At 43.7% G+C, this 16,758-nt stretch overlaps 1 protein-coding gene across 1 annotated transcript in view; it reads left to right on the forward strand.

Moving 5' to 3' along the window:
* SMPX (small muscle protein X-linked) overlaps nt 1-16,758 on the forward strand; it is a 157,640-nt gene that overhangs the window by 48,427 nt on the left and 92,455 nt on the right. Inside the window, exon 3 of the mRNA XM_077299453.1 lies at nt 8,331-8,423. Coding sequence (XP_077155568.1) covers nt 8,331-8,423 — 93 coding nt within the window. The remainder of the gene's footprint in view (nt 1-8,330; nt 8,424-16,758) is intronic.

Here is a 16,758-nt window from a genome sequence, read left to right on the forward strand (position 1 = left end):
TTTTTTTTTTTTTTCCCCTCAGAGTTTTGCTGCCTAGCCCTTAATTGCTGTCTAGCTGCTTCTTACCTCCTCTTAACCCTTGAATGGCTTTGACCTTAGCTGTTTAACATGGATGTCCAGAGTTTGGCTTCCAGCCTGAATAATCTCGCTGCTAAAGTTCAAAACATACAGGATTTTGTTGTTCACACTCCTATGTCTGAACCTAGAATTCCTATTCCAGAGTTTTTCTCTGGAGATAGATCTACCTTCCTGAATTTCAGGAACAATTGCAAATTGTTTCTGTCTTTGAAATCTCGCTCCTCTGGAGACCCTGCTCAGCAGGTCAGGATTGTGATATCTTTCCTGCGGGGCGACCCTCAGAATTGGGCATTTGCATTGGCACCAGGGGATCCTGCATTGCTCAGTGTGGATGCGTTTTTTCTGGCACTGGGATTGCTCTATGAGGAACCTAACCTGGAGATTCAGGCTGAAAAGGCTTTATTAGCCCTCTCTCAGGGGCATGATGAAGCGGAGGTATATTGTCAAAAATTTCGGAAATGGTCGGTGCTTACTCAGTGGAATGAGTGCGCCCTGGCTGCAAACTTCAGAAATGGTCTTTCTGAGGCCATTAAGGATATTATGGTGGGGTTCCCTGCGCCTACAGGTCTGAATGAGGCTATGACTATGGCCATTCAGATTGATCGGCGTTTACGGGAGCGCAAACCTGTGCACCAGTTGGCGGTGTCTTCTGAACAGGCACCTGAGACTATGCAATGTGATAGAATTCAGTCCAGAAGTGAACGGCAAAATTATAGGCGGAAAAATGGATTGTGTTTTTATTGTGGTGATTCTGCTCATGTTATATCAGCATGCTTTAAACGCACAAAAAAGGTTGATAAATCTTTTGCCATTAGTACTCTGCAGTCTAAGTTCATTTTGTCTGTAACTCTGATTTGTTCACTGTCATCCATTTCCGTCGATGCCTATGTGGATTCGGGCGCTGCCCTGAGTCTTATGGATTGGTCATTTGCCAAACGCTGCAGTTTTAGTTTAGAGCCTCTGGAAGTTCCTATTCCTTTAAAGGGAATTGACTCTACACCATTGGCTATGAATAAACCGCAGTACTGGACACAAGTGACCATGCGCATGACTCCCGTTCATCAGGAGGTGATTCGCTTCCTCGTACTGTATAATTTACATGATGTACTAGTGCTTGGTCTGCCATGGTTACAAACTCATAATCCAGTCCTGGATTGGAAAACAATGTCTGTGTTAAGCTGGGGATGTCAGGGGATTCATGATGATGCATCTCTGATTTCAATCGCTTCATCTACTCCTTCTGAGGTCCCTGCGTTTTTGTCTGACTATCGGGATGTTTTTGAGGAGCCTAAGCTCAATTCGCTCCCTCCTCATAGGGATTGTGACTGTGCTATAGAATTAATTCCTGGCAGTAAGTTCCCTAAGGGTCGTTTATTTAATCTGTCAGTGCCAGAGCATACTGCTATGCGGAATTATATTAAGGAGTCCTTGGAAAAGGGACATATTCGTCCATCTTCGTCCCCTCTGGGAGCAGGTTTTTTTTTTGTGGCTAAAAAAGATGGTTCCCTGAGGCCTTGTATAGATTATTGCCTTCTGAATAAGATTACAGTCAAATATCAATATCCATTGCCATTATTGACTGATTTGTTTGCTCGCATTAAGGGGGCTAGGTGGTTCACTAAGATAGATCTTCGTGGTGCGTATAATCTTGTGCGGATAAAGCAGGGTGATGAGTGGAAAACCGCATTTAATACGCCTGAGGGCCATTTTGAGTATTTGGTAATGCCTTTTGGACTTTCTAATGCTCCTTCAGTCTTTCAGTCCTTTATGCACAATATTTTCCGTGAATATCTGGATAAGTTTATGATTGTGTATTTGGATGATATTTTGGTGTTTTCTGATGACTGGGAGTCTCATGTTCTACAAGTCAGGAAGGTGTTTCAAGTTCTAAGGGCCAATTCTCTGTTTGTGAAGGGCTCAAAATGTCTCTTCTGAGTCCAGAAGATTTCTTTTTTGGGGTACATTTTTTCTCCTTCTACTATTGAGATGGATCCCGTCAAGGTTCAGGCTATTTGTGACTGGACACAACCTACATCTGTTAAGAGTCTTCAGAAGTTCTTGGGTTTTGCTAATTTTTATCGTCGGTTCATTACTAATTTTTCCAGTGTTGTTAAACCTTTGACTGATTTGACTAAAAAGGGTGCTGATGTTGCTAATTGGTCTCCTACGGCTGTGGAGGCCTTTCAGGAACTTAAGCGCCGGTTTTCTTCTGCTCCTGTGTTATGTCAACCAGATGTTTCACTTCCTTTTCAGGTTGAGGTTGATGCTTCCGAGATTGGAGCGGGGGCGGTTTTGTCACAGAGAAGTTCCGATGGCTCGGTGATGAAGCCATGTGCATTCTTTTCTAGAAAATTCTCGCCCGCCGAGCGCAATTATGATGTGGGTAATCGGGAGCTTTTGGCCATGAAGTGGGCATTTGAGGAGTGGCGTCATTGGCTTGAGGGTGCTAGACATCGTGTGGTGGTCTTGACTGATCACAAAAATCTGATTTACCTTGAGTCTGCCAGGCGTCTGAATCCTAGACAGGCTCGTTGGTCGTTGTTTTTTTCTCGTTTCAATTTTGTGGTTTCATACCTGCCAGGTTCAACTAATGTGAAGGCAGATGCTCTTTCCAGGAGTTTTGTGCCTGACTCTCCTGGAGACTCTGGGCCTACTGGTATCCTCAGGGATGGGGTAATATTGTCTGCCGTCTCCCCAGATTTGCGACGTGCATTGCAGGAGTTTCAGGCGGATAGACCTGATCGTTGTCCACCAGAAAGACTGTTTGTTCCGGATGATTGGACCAGTAGAGTCATCTCCGAGGTCCATTCTTCTGTGTTGGCTGGTCATCCTGGAATATTTGGTACTAGAGACTTGGTGGCCAGGTCTTTTTGGTGGCCTTCTTTGTCAAGGGATGTGCGTACCTTTGTGCAGTCTTGAGAAGTGTGTGCTCGGGCTAAGCCTTGCTGCTCTCGGGCCAGTGGGTTGTTGTTGTCCTTGCCTATCCCGAAGAGGCCTTGGACGCACATTTCCATGGATTTTATTTCAGATCTTCCTGTCTCACAGAAAATGTCCGTTATCTGGGTTGTGTGTGATCGCTTTTCTAAGATGGTTCATTTGGTACCCTTACCTAAGTTGCCTTCCTCCTCTGAGTTGGTCCCTTTGTTTTTTCAGAACGGGGTTCGTTTGCATGGGATTCCGGAGAATATCGTTTCTGACAGGGGATCCCAGTTTGTGTCTAGATTTTGGCGGACGTTTTGTGCCAAGATGGGCATTAATTTGTCTTTCTCGTCTGCATTCCATCCTCAGACGAATGGCCAGACGGAGCGAACTAATCAGACCTTGGAGACTTATTTAAGGTGTTTTGTTTCTGCTGATCAAGATGACTGGGTTGCCTTTTTGCCACTGGCCGAATTTGCTCTTAATAATCGGGCTAGTTCTGCTACTTTGGTTTCTCCTTTCTTTTGTAATTCGGGGTTTCATCCTCGTTTTTCCTCTGGTCAGGTGGAGCCTTCGGATTGTCCTGGAGTAGACGTGGTGGTGGACAGGCTGCATCAGATTTGGAATCAGGTGGTGGACAATTTGAAGTTGTCTCAGGAGAAGGTTCAGCAGTTTGCTAATCGCCGTCGCCGCGTGGGTCCCCGACTTTGTGTTGGGGACTTGGTGTGGTTGTCTTCTCGTTTTGTCCCTATGAAGGTCTCTTCTCCTAAGTTCAAGCCTCGGTTCATCGGTCCTTATAAGATCTTGGAGATTCTTAACTCTGTGTCTTTTCGTTTGGATCTCCCAGCATCGTTTGCTATTCATAATGTGTTCCATCGGTCGTTATTGCGGAGGTATGAGGTGCCCGTTGTTCCTTCGGTTGAGCCTCCTGCTCCGGTGCTGGTGGAGGGAGAATTGGAGTATGTTGTTGAGAAGATCTTGGATTCTCGTGTTTCCAGACGTAGACTCCAGTATTTGGTTAAGTGGAAGGGTTATGGTCAGGAGGATAATTCCTGGGTGGTCGCCTCTGACGTTCATGCGACTGATTTGGTCCGCGCCTTCCATAGAGCTCATCCTGATCGCCCTGGGGGTTCTCGTGAGGGTTCGGTGACCCCTCCTCAAGGGGGGGGGTACTGTTGTGGATTCTGTTTTTGGGCTCCCTCTGGTGGTTACAACTGGTACTGGGTGACTTTGGTGGGTTGCGGTTTCTGGGTGTTTCCTATTTAACCTGGCTTTCCTGTCATTCCCTCGCCGGCTATCAATGTATCAGTGTGTCTCTGTTACCTTTGCTACCTGCTCCTAAAGTCTTCAAGACAAGCTAAGTCTGGAATTCCCTGTTTCTTGTTTGCTTTCATGTTTTTAGTCCAGCTTGCAGATATGTAATCCTCTGCTGCTGGTTGCTCTAGTGGGCTGAAATTACCACTCATGTACCATGAGTTGGCACATGAGTTCAAGTAATTTCAGGATGGTATTTTGAAGGGTTTTAAGCTGACCGCGCAGTTCACCTTTTGTATCCTCTGCTATCTAGCTTTTAGCGGGCCTCATTTTTGCTGAATCTATTTTCATAACTACGTTTGTGCCTTCCTCTCATTTCACCGTCATTATATGTGGGGGGCTGCTATTTCTGTGGGAATATTTCTCTAGAGGCAAGCGAGGTCTGTGATTCTTCTGATAGGGGAACCTAGATCTCCGGCTGGCGCGAGGCGTCTAGAGTCCCCCCAGGAACGCTCCCCGGCTACTGCTAGTTGAGTGTTGAGGTTCAGGATCGCGGTCAGCTCAGGTTCCATCACCCTAGAGCTCGTCCTGTTTTTTGCCCGTGTTCTGTTGTTAAATTCCCTGCCATTGGGAACATGACAGACTTCTTCCCTTCTACTTGCTGAGTTTTGACATTGGGCCTCTAAGAAAAGGACGCCTACAGACCCTCTCACTAATCTGGAATGCTGCAGAGTTGCTAAGAAGGCAAAGCTGAATAAAATAAAACATAAAGCAACAAGTCCATACAATAGTGCTGGTTAGCCCGCTTGGCTTAGAATCCAGCTTCTTAGTCCTTTAGCAAAGGTACTCAGTCCAGGAGATCTGCACACCTCCATACACATAGCCATCTTTGAGACAAACAGCTCTCAATTTACAAACTGAACCACACCCAGGGGTGGAGATATGGTGAGCAGTCATGTCTCCGAACTCTTCAGCAGCTCACAGTAATTCTGTCATGGTCGATTAACCCCTTTTAGTCCTATATGTACTAAAACATTACTCCAAGTTTATTTCCCAACTACTAGTTGTCCAACAGACACCTTACAGCGGCCAGGGATGAGGTAACAAGTCCATTTGTTATATTGGTTATCTTGGGATATTTCAATTGTTCTTGATTAATTTTTTGCAAACAGCAGAAAATTTATAAATAAACCTAATTTGCAATTCGGAGTGGGGTTGAATAATTTTGATTGCAACTTTATTAAAATGAGTTCCATAATCAAACATCTAAACAAGCCTAAGATCACTATGCATAATTATAAGAATTGACATCACGCCAACTGATCCTCACAGAGACACTCCAAAATCTTGTAGAAAGAATTCACAGAAAATTATGACAAAAGGGAACCCAACTATATACAATATAAACATCCATAGTTTTGGAATAAGATGTCCAACAATCTCATAAAGGTGTCCACATACCGTACATTGGTCATATAGTTTAGGTCCAGTTTGAACATTATAGATGTGAGATTTAAAGGTCCAAACCTTATAGGTGTAAAGTGTAAAGGTCCAGACCTTATAGACATCAGGTATATAGGTTCAGACCTTATAGAAGTAAGGTGTATAGGTTCAGACCTTATAGACATCAGGTGTACAGGTTCAGACCTTATAGAAGTAAGGTGTATATACTCAGACCTTATAGGCATCAGCTGTATATATATTCATACCTTATAGACATCATCTGTACATGTTCAGACCTTACAGACATCAAGTGTATAGATTCAGACCTTTCAGACATCAGGTGTATAGATTCAGACCTTACAGACATCAGGTGTATATGTTCAGACCTTACAGACATCAGGTGTATAGATTCAGACCTTATAGGCATCAGCTGTATATATATTCATACCTTATAGACATCATCTGTATATGTTCAGACCTTACAGACATCAGGTGTATAGATTCAGACCTTTCAGACATCAGGTGTATATGTTCAGACCTTACAGACATCAGGTGTATAGATTCAGACCTTACAGACATCAGGTGTATATGTTCAGACCTTACAGACATCAGGTGTATATGTTCAGACCTTACAGACATCAGGTGTATATGTTCAGACCTTACAGACATCAGGTGTATATGTTCAGACCTTACAGACATCAGGTGTATAGATTCAGACCTTACAGACATCAGGTGTATATGTTCAGACCTTACAGACATCAGGTGTATATGTTCAGACCTTATAGACATCAGGTGTATAGGTTCAGACCTTACAGACATCAGGTGTATAGGTTCAGACCTTATAGACATCATCTGTATATGTTCAGACCTTATAGACATCAGGTGTATAGATTCAGACCTTATAGACATCAGGTGTATAGATTCAGACCTTACAGACATCAGGTGTATAGGTCCAGACCTTATAGATGTAAGGTGTATAGGTGCAAATGTAAAATAATAATATGAGCGCGAAGATATTTAGATTTCAGCATGTGTAATATATGCTTCATTAGGGAATAATGATACAACAGGATATAGTTAATGGATTAAGCAATAAACATAGTGACACATCCTGCACATGCTAAATGACAGACTGAATAACACACATCATATACATACATACAATATAGTACTGCTTCCTGCAGCCACCACCAGAGGAACTGCCCTGAAGAGTTACATATATATCTGTTTATTTCACATTTGCTGCATCGGTCCTATTATTTAATGGCCCCATTTTGGTATAACTTGTTAATTAGCTTGTATTAAATCTTTCTGGGGGTAATATTGTGTAACATTATTCTGCGAGCCATGACTTTTTTTTATTCTTCTTTTGACAGAGTTATTCAATTGGTTGTCTTTTTTTCAGTACTGGACGTTTTAGGGTTAATTTTCATTAATTTTATTGTATTATGAAATTTATGTTGCGTATAGTTTACTACTTTTGTGCAATAGAAACATTTATTTAAAATGACAATGTCAGTATACTCAAGGATCCGTAACAGTTTTAATTTTGCATTGACAGTAGTGTTTGAGGACTTATTTTTATGTGGGACAAGATGTTTTATTTGTACAATGTAACCTTACAGGAAACATGTCGCCTACAAAAATGCTATCTACCTACAGATATAGTGGTGATATGCACGTAAATAGTGTTTAGACCATGTTAGTTTGGTTTAATGGAAGCACGACTACTACAGGGCGAACATGAAGTTATATTTTCCCTGCAGCAGATCAGTCAAGATGCAGGTGGAGTGATGACAGCATGCTCACTGAGCAGTAAAGTGGTGACTACTGTAGCCCTGACACCTTGACTGACTGCCTGCCTATAAAGTCAGCGATGACTGTAACTGATCCTTGCACCACTATGATGACTGGAATTAAGCGGCTGCAGAGGAAATATAACTTAATGTTCTTCCTGAAGCCGTGCTTTCAGTAAACCAGCCTAACATGGTCTAAACACTTTTTACCTGCAGTTTCCCATTATAGCTCCAGGTAAATAGCATTTGTGTAAGTGCTGGGTTACCTTTAAAGGGACAATGTCACCTGAATTTGGAGGGAACAATCTTTAGCCATAGGGGCGGGGTTTTCGGGTGTTTGATTCACCCTTTCCTTACCCGCTGGCTGCATGCTGGCTGCAATATGGGATTGAAGTTCATTCTCTGTCCTCCGTAGTACATGCCTGCACAAGGCAATCTTGGTGAATCAAACACCCGAAAACCCCGCCCCTATGGCTAAAGATTGTTCCCTCCAAATTCAGGTGACAGTGTCCCTTTAAGGGGAACATATGATTTTTTTAGTTTGAATTTTTTGTTTGTTTTCATTTATGGGGAGACAGGAAAAGCAAAAATTGAAGTTGATTATTTAAAATTTTTTATCACTCTTTTTTGTATTCCCACCAGGGGATTGTGAAATACTAGATAACTTGTATGAAACACTACAATACTTCAGTATTGTAGTGTATTATTGCCAGTAGCCCAAGAAGCAAAAGGTGTACCAAGATGGCAGATCTGGAGGTTATTGCAACAGCCCTGGCTCCAATAGTCATGTATCAGCACTCAAAAATAGCTTGATATTAATGAACATCCTTTATCTTTTAGGCTAATCTCAATATTCCTATGGGAGCATTCCGACCCGGTGCCGGGCAGCCACCTAAGAGAAGAGAATTTACACCCGAAGCAGAGGCAGAACAGGTAACAATCAATTAAAGAATTGGGATGGTAATAATATATCATCATTATCAATCTCAAAAACGGTCCAAAAAATAGCCGGCACTCATATCTTCATTAAAAATCCTTTATTTTGTCAAAAGTTAAAAACAGCTGCAATGATTCACACAACGGCTCTAAGAACTAGCGGGCAGGAGAAGAACACATATCACATCTTCAGACAATGCATTTCTGACCTACATGGTCTTTTGTCATGACATGTAGGTCAGGAAACGCATTGCCTGAAGACAGGTGACCTGATTGTTCCTATTTGTTCATTATCAGTCCCAAACCCTCAGTGGTGTAGAGTGGAGACTGGAAAGGCCTTGGGGAAGATTGCTAAGGGCATCAAATTCTGTGAGGTCCCAAAATGTCTGCCACCCCACCACCACCATCCCTGTCTTCTTGGTCATTTCAGTCAGTTACTATGCAGTTCACAGGAATCGAGATGGGTTTGTTATCAGCTACTGCAGTGAGTATCTCGATCTTGGCCTATGCAGAGTGCAGCAGCCAACAACAAACATTGCTGCACTCTTCATGCAGCAACTGAGATGATGGAGACGGAGCAGCTGATGAATGAAGACAGTATTGAGCCATATGCAGTGTATATGCGGCACTGTGCTCCCCAGATTCATTCTGACAGGATATGCGTTTAATAACATATAAATATTAAGTTTTCACACACTTTCTAACCTCAGCTAGGGTTATGGTTAGGTTCAGAGTTAGGGTTAAAGCTAGGCTTAGATCTAATGATAAATGTTAAAGGGAACCTATCACCCCGTTTTTTTCGGTATGAGATAAAAATACTGTTAAATAGGGCCTGAGCTGTGCATTACAATAGTGTAGTTTGTGGACCCCGATTCCCCACCTATGCTGCCGAAATACGTTACCAAAGTAGTGGTGTGCGCATGTCCAAGGTCCCGAATCCTGCACAGGGGTGTGAAAATAGCAGCGATGTCCGTTAATCCATTAGTGGTCGGTGGGCGCGGCCATCTTCCTTTGGCCGCGCGTGCGCAGAAGCGGCGCTCTGCTGGCCGCGGCTTCAGGAAAATGGCCGCGGGATTCCGCCATTTTCCTGAAGCCGCGGCCAGCAGAGCGCCGCTTCTGCGCACGCGCGGCCAAAGCAAGATGGCCGCGCCCACCGATCACCAATGGAATAACGGACATCGCTGCTATTTTTACACCCCTGTGCAGGATTCGGGACCTTGGACATGCGCACACTACTACGCCACCAACGGAAAACTACGCAATATCTGGGGGAAGAAACCACGCCCATCCGACCTGACCAGCCTGATTGACAGGCGAAAACGACTACTTTGGTAACGTATTTCGGCAGCATAGGTGGGGAATCGGGGTCCACAAACTACACTATTGTAATGCACAGCTCAGGCCCTATTTAACAGTATTTTTATCTCATACCGAAAAAACGGGGTGATAGGTTCCCTTTAAGGTGATAAAATGCTTACTTATAAAAAAGCATAAGCAATAATAACAAAAAACAAGAAATAAGCATAATAATGCTAAACCTTTTATTTTAAAAACTTACATTGGATTTAATAAAAAGCAGAACAAACAAGACACTGATATTAGGGAGTAAAAACACGTTAAAAAATTACCTAATGGAAATCACACAAAGAAAAACAAACCCACTTTCATTCACAGGAAAAATGCCCACGTGAAAAATTGCCACAAATTCTTTCACAGCGTTTTTTTTTCTTGAGAGGGAGGTGAGAGAGAGGGTTGGAGGGATTTTTTTGCATCTTTTTTTCATCTTATTTTTCGGTTACCCAAAGTTAGGTCCTCACCAACGTCAGGACCCAACTGCTACTAAGTAAAAGTTAAGGGGTGACCAACTTTAATCTGTGACAGGTCATTTTATGACTTGCAGACCAGTGGACTGTGCACAGCTCAGGAAGCATCAGTGCGATGAGCCCATACACTACTCTTTAGGGGTATCAGGCTACAGGGGGCTGCATACAAATGCACATCACAGTTTTCAGATTTGCATTTTAAAATATTTAGAAAACCATGTGTCATTTCCTTACACTTCACAAATACTTTAATACGTTAAGTTTGTGGGTGTAACGTGAAAAAATGTGGAAAATCTCACGGGGCATGAATATTTTTTCAAGGCACTATATGTATACTGCATATTAGATGGTAATTTCAGACCAGTCTCTGCCCCTACGATTACATTGAAAAAGCAGAACAGGACAAGGAAGGTTCTTCCTGTAATCTCACAAAATGTTTAGATATTTTCTGTATAGTAAAAAATTTGTATGAGAAAAATGAATTCCACGGTAGAATATTTGTGGCCACTGAGTGTCAGTATATCCTCACCACAAAGCTCAGGCCTGAATTGTAACTATCCGCACTATGCAAGTCTCCGACATCTGAGTCAGTGCAGGTTTCCATGGCAACAATGCTAAATCCTGTTTGGTCCTATCTTTAGGCAATGCTAATATTATGTAATAGCTTGTCAGTTCTCGAACTATAGGGGAATGTATATTTCTCTTTACTGTTTACATCTCCATGAAGAAGCAATCATAGCTAACACTAAGTGGTGAACTGAGAAAACAACATTATTAGTGTTGAGCGAACGTGTTGAGTGATATTCGGATACCACTCGAGTATCTGGGTGCTCGGATGTGCTCGGCGCTCGTCGAGCATTGGTTAGTGCCAGAGGTGTAGCTAGGGTTTTGGTTCAGGGGGGGGCGAAGCTTCTGAGTGGGCCCCTAACCAGGTAACCTTGATTACAACTTGGTGACGCACCCTAATAGTGGAGGAGAACCTCAGCAGATGACCGCGCTGTTACTGAAGATAATCTCTATATAAAGACCAACATAGATATTACCACCATATGGTTAGTGGTAAATACCAGCCCTACAGAACATATAAGAGATCACAGCGCAGTTACAGATAATGTCTTACCGCTGATGTCCTTTCTGATGGAATCGTTCACTTTTCCCGTCTTTTCCATCTGGCCCAGACCGACAAGACAACTTCTTCCAGCAACGACTCACCAGCAGAGAATACAACAAAGACACATTTCACTTCTCACATTCCAGCCCCATCACCATCTAATTCCCATACTGCAAAAAACTCCTCATCCTGCTGATACCCCAATACTGAGCCGCTGCTGCCGTATGTGTCACTATTACTGCACCTGATATCCCAATACTGAGCCGCTGCTGCTGTATGTGTCCCTATTACTGCACCTGCTGTGTGGTTCTCTGTGCCCTAATTCTAAAGCACCACTCTATAATATAGTAATGCCGGGAGCAAGTGCCCTAGAAAACAGTGCCCATATTTTGCCCCCTAGAAAGTAATAATGTCCTGTGTGTGCCCCTTTGATAGTAACAGTAACCTGAGTTCCCCTATAACAATAATTGCCCGCTTTACATTTAATAATGTCCCTAGTCTCCCCCCTGAACAGCTCCCCTATACTCAGTATGATGCTCTCTTATACACAGTATAATGCCCCTCACTGTATAGTACCACCCACACATGATACTGACCCCTTAGTAGCTTCCAAACTGTTTGATGGCTCCAGCACTGTATGATGGCCCCCTAGATAGCCTCCATATAGTATAATGCACTCCCCATATATATTGTATAATGCACCCCCCATAGGCAGACTCTATAGCACAAGGCAGCCCCCATAGGCAAACTCTATACTGTATAATGCATCCCCCATAGGCAGACTCTACTGCACAAGGCAGCACCCATAGGCAGACTCTGTAGTATCAGGCAGCACCCCATAGGCAGACCCTGTAGTATAAAGCAGCACCCCATAGGCAGACCCTGTAGTATAAGACAGCACCCCCATAGGCAGACCCTGTAATATAAGGCAGCACCCCATAGGCAGACCCTGTAGTATAAAGCAGCACCCCATAGGCAGACCCTGTAGTATAAGACAGCACCCCCATAGGCAGACCCTGTAATATAAGACAGCACCTCCATAGGCTGACCCTGTAGTTTAACGCAGCACCCCTATAGGCAGACCCTGTAGTATAAGGCAGAACCCCCATAGGCAGACCCTGTAGTATAAGGCAGCACCCCTATAGGCAGATCCTGTATAAGGCAGCACCCCTATAGGCAGATCATGTAGTATAAGGCAGCACCTGTAGTATAAGGCAACACCCGTAAAAAATAAATACTCACCTCTCTTCCTCTGCAGCTCTGAGCGCTGCTCATCTGTTGACAGCGAGCGCCGGCTAGTGACGTCATCGCAATCCCTGTCAGTGTCTGCGTCGGTGACGTTAGACGCTGAGAGGGGGATGATGGGAGAAGGAGCATAGCGCTCCTTTTCCCATCAATGCGATCAGCTGTATCAGCTAAATGCCGGTACAGCTGACCTTCCGATGATGGGCGGGGGGCCCACTGCTGGCACCGGGGCCCACCCTTCTGCTCAGGGGCCCCATAGTGGCCAGGCGCGCCTATACAGTTACAGTAGCACAGCTCCGGGTGAGCCCCCTCAGAGCACGGGGCCCTGGGCGACCGCCCCTCTGCCCCCCGGTAGCTACGTTACTGGCTAGTGCCCAGATTTGAAGCTCAAATCCCTGCTCCGTATCTTTGGCACCTGTTACACATCCAATAAACATGCGGGGATTTCCTGTCAGTCACTGTAATGCGGTAGCCAGCTTGGTAGTGGCATTACTGTGATTGGCTGGCTGTATTGCCTCATTTGAGGTTATAAAAGGACGGGCGCCGCCACGCTCGGCACAGTGACGCCATTGCCCTACTAGGCTGGCAGTGCTCTGTTTCACTGGTGTTAGTGAAAGGGGCCTTTCAGCCTGTCAAGGTTGTGAGCAAGTAGGGTGCCACATCAGTGACTGCGTGGGCCACATCCTCTCACTCCCTTTGCCTCCTTGGGCCCACGTGGACAGACTGTGTATTTGTAAAACTGTGTCAAGCTGACCTTATTAGTGATGAGTGAGTGGTTTCTTTTTTTTAACATTAAAGTCTATGGGAAACGGGTCATAAGTAGTGATGAGCGAATATTGTCGTTGCTCGGGTTTTCCCGAGCACACTCGGGTGATCTCCGAGTATTTCTGACTGCTCGGAAATTTAGTTTTCGTAGCCGCAGCTGCATGATTTACAGCTACTAGCCAGCTTGATTACATGTGGGGATTCCCTAGCAACCAGGCAACCCCCACATGTTCTCAGGCTGGCTAGCAGCCGTAAATCATGCAGCTGAGTCAGCAAAAACTAATACTCAGAGACCACCCGAGCGTGCTCAGGAAAACCCAAGCAACGAGTATATTCGCTCATCACTAGTCATAAGTAGCGATGGCCGAGTGTGCTCGGCACCACTCGATGCTCGGTTGAGCATGGAGTCGAGCAGTGCCGAGTATCGCGTGGTACTCGAGTGCTCATCTGAATCATCTAAGCCGCGCAGGGATTCGTCTGTCAGACGGACAAGAGCGAGAAATGCTCGAGTTTCACAATCACTTCCATTATGCTCGCTACTTGAGTTGATCACGTCCGAGCGTCGAGCATTTAAGTGCTCGATCAACACTAATTATAATGGATGGTTATCCGTTAATATATCCGTTTCCAAGCACTGTGCATGCCCAGAACACTAAAGGTGTTCAGAGACACCTGTAGTAAGGTTGAATCCAGAAGAAAAGAAAAAAAAAAGTACAAAACTGAAACTGAAATGTTCAATTTTAAACTGACCCATTTTCTTTCTTTTTTTTTTTCTTCTTTTTTTTTTAACGTGGATCAATCCACACAGAGTGATCTATTTCACATGTTTATTTCTGTTAATGTTGGTGATTATGGCTTACAGCCAATGAAAACCCAAAAGTCATTATCTCAGTAAATTAAAGTAAAAAAAGTGGAAAAAAAGTGGATTATCTCCGCTCTGCTTGACGTATAAATCAGTCCAAAGAGAAAATCAAATGACTGTTGATTTGGACTGTTTTATACGTCAAGCAACGCGGAGATAATCCACTTTTTTTTCCACTTTTTTACTTTGGTTTGGTCACGAGGAAACCGGGTGGATCTGCAGCAGCTGACACTTTCATGAGCCAATTGGAATTTATCTCCTAATACCCGGATAAGACCCTATTGCGCTTTATTTTCCTTCCAGCAGTTTATTTATCTCATTAAATTAGAATAATTAACAAAAAACACCTGCAAAGGCTTCCTAAGCGTTTATAAAGGTCCTTAGTCTGTTTCAGTAGGCTCCGCAATCATGGGGAAGACTACTGACTTGACAGATGTCCAGAAGGCAGTCATTGATACACTCCACAAGGAGGGTAAGCCACAAAAGGTCATTGCTAAAGGAGCTGGCTATTCACAGAGTGCTGTATCTAAGCATTTTAATGGAAGGTTGAATGGAAGGCAAAAGTGTGTTAAAAAAAGGTGCACAAGCAACCGGGATAACCACAGCCTTGAAAGGATTGTTAAGAAAAGGCCATTAAAAATTTGGGGGAGATTCACAAGGAGTGGACTGCTGCTGGAGTCATTGCTTCAAGAGCCACCACACACAGACGTATCCAGGACATGGGCTACAAGTGTCGCATTCCTTGTGTCAAGCCTCTCATGACCAATAGATAACGCCAGAAACATCTTACCTGGGCCAAGGAGAAGAAGAACTGGACTGTTGTCAGTGGTCCAAGGTGTTGTTTTCAGATGAAAGTAAATTTTGCATTTCATTTGGAAATCAAGGTTCCAGAGTCTGGAGGAAGAGTGGTGATGGTGAGACAACAATCCAAGCTGCTTGACGTCTAGTGTGAAGTTTCCACAATCAGTGATGGTTTGGGGAGCCATGTCATCTGCTGGTGTAGGTCCACTGTGTTTCATCAAGACCAAAGTCAGCGCAGCCGTCTACCAGGAAATTTTAGAGCACTTCATGCTTCCCTCTACTGACTAGCTTATTACAGATTGAAATTTCATTCTCCAGCAGGATTTGGCACCTGTCCACAATGCCAAAAGTACCGAAACCTGGTTTACAAACAACAATATGACTGTGCTTGATTGGCCAGCAAACTTGCCTGACATTAACCCCACAGAGAATCTATGGGGTATTGTCAAGAAGAAGATGAGAGACAACAGACCCAACAATGCAGATGAGCTGAAGGCTGCTATCAAAGCAGCCTGGGCTTCCATAACTCCTCAGCAGTGCCACAGGCTGATCGCCTCCATGCCACGCCACATTGATGCAGTAATTGATGCAAAAGGAGCCCCGACCAAGTATTGAGTGCATTTACTGAACATACATTTCACTAGGCCAACATTTCGGATTTTACAATCATTTTTCAAGCTGGTGTTATAAAGTACTAGATTGTGGCCCGATTCTGATGCATCGGGCATTCTAGAATATGCATGTCCCCGTAGTATATGGACAATGATGATTCCAGAATTCGCGGCAGACTTTGTCGAGGCAACCTTTATGACATCATCGTCGCCATGGCAACCATTATGACATCTACGTTGAAACTGTGCCCGTCGCTGATTGGTCGAGGAGAATTCGCGGCAGACTGTGGCCGTCGCTGATTGGTCGAGGCAACCTTTATGACATCATCGTCGCCATGCTGTGCCCGTCGCTGATTGGTCGAGGCCTGGCAGCCTCGACCAATCAGAGACGCGGGATTTCCAGGACAGGCAGACAGACAGACAGAAAAACCCTTAGACAATTATATATATAGATGATATTCTAATTTACTGAGATAATGACTTTTGGGTTTTCATTGGCTGTAAGCCATAATCATCAACATTAACAGAAGTAAACATGTGAAATGGATCACTCTGTTTGTAATGACTCTAAATAATATATGTGTTTCACTTTTTGTATTGAAGAACTGAAATAAATTCACTTTTTGATGATATTCTGATTTTGTGAGAAGCACCTGTATGTACATTGCCTAAAACTAGTGATCCATGCTTGGGTTTATCCTTGTACAATTGCACATACCACATAGGGTTAAACATTACACATATTCTATATACTAAAAAATGTAGGCACATATCTATGCATCAGGTTGGCAATGATCCCTCGGAGACGCCATAGTTATTACATCGAATATGACGATTATATAAGAAGCCAAATGGGATTATTCTGTGCTGCAAGATCAGCGAGGCCGATATCCAGCCAGGACATGAGCAGGCTCCATAACTGTAATGTACAAATCCAATAAAAAGATGTAAAACATCTACCAGATCGTGTCATATTCTGAAACTCGTAACATTTTATGATGCTTACTGTGCTGGATAAATCATGTAATATTCTAATACTTTGGAGATTTATAAATGGAGAAATTCCAAATATATATTTTTCACACATTTTTAGTTAAAAATGGGGAAAGAAGGT

This window comes from Ranitomeya variabilis, chromosome 3 (assembly GCF_051348905.1).
Source record: "Ranitomeya variabilis isolate aRanVar5 chromosome 3, aRanVar5.hap1, whole genome shotgun sequence".
Taxonomy (NCBI): Eukaryota; Metazoa; Chordata; class Amphibia; order Anura; family Dendrobatidae; genus Ranitomeya; species Ranitomeya variabilis.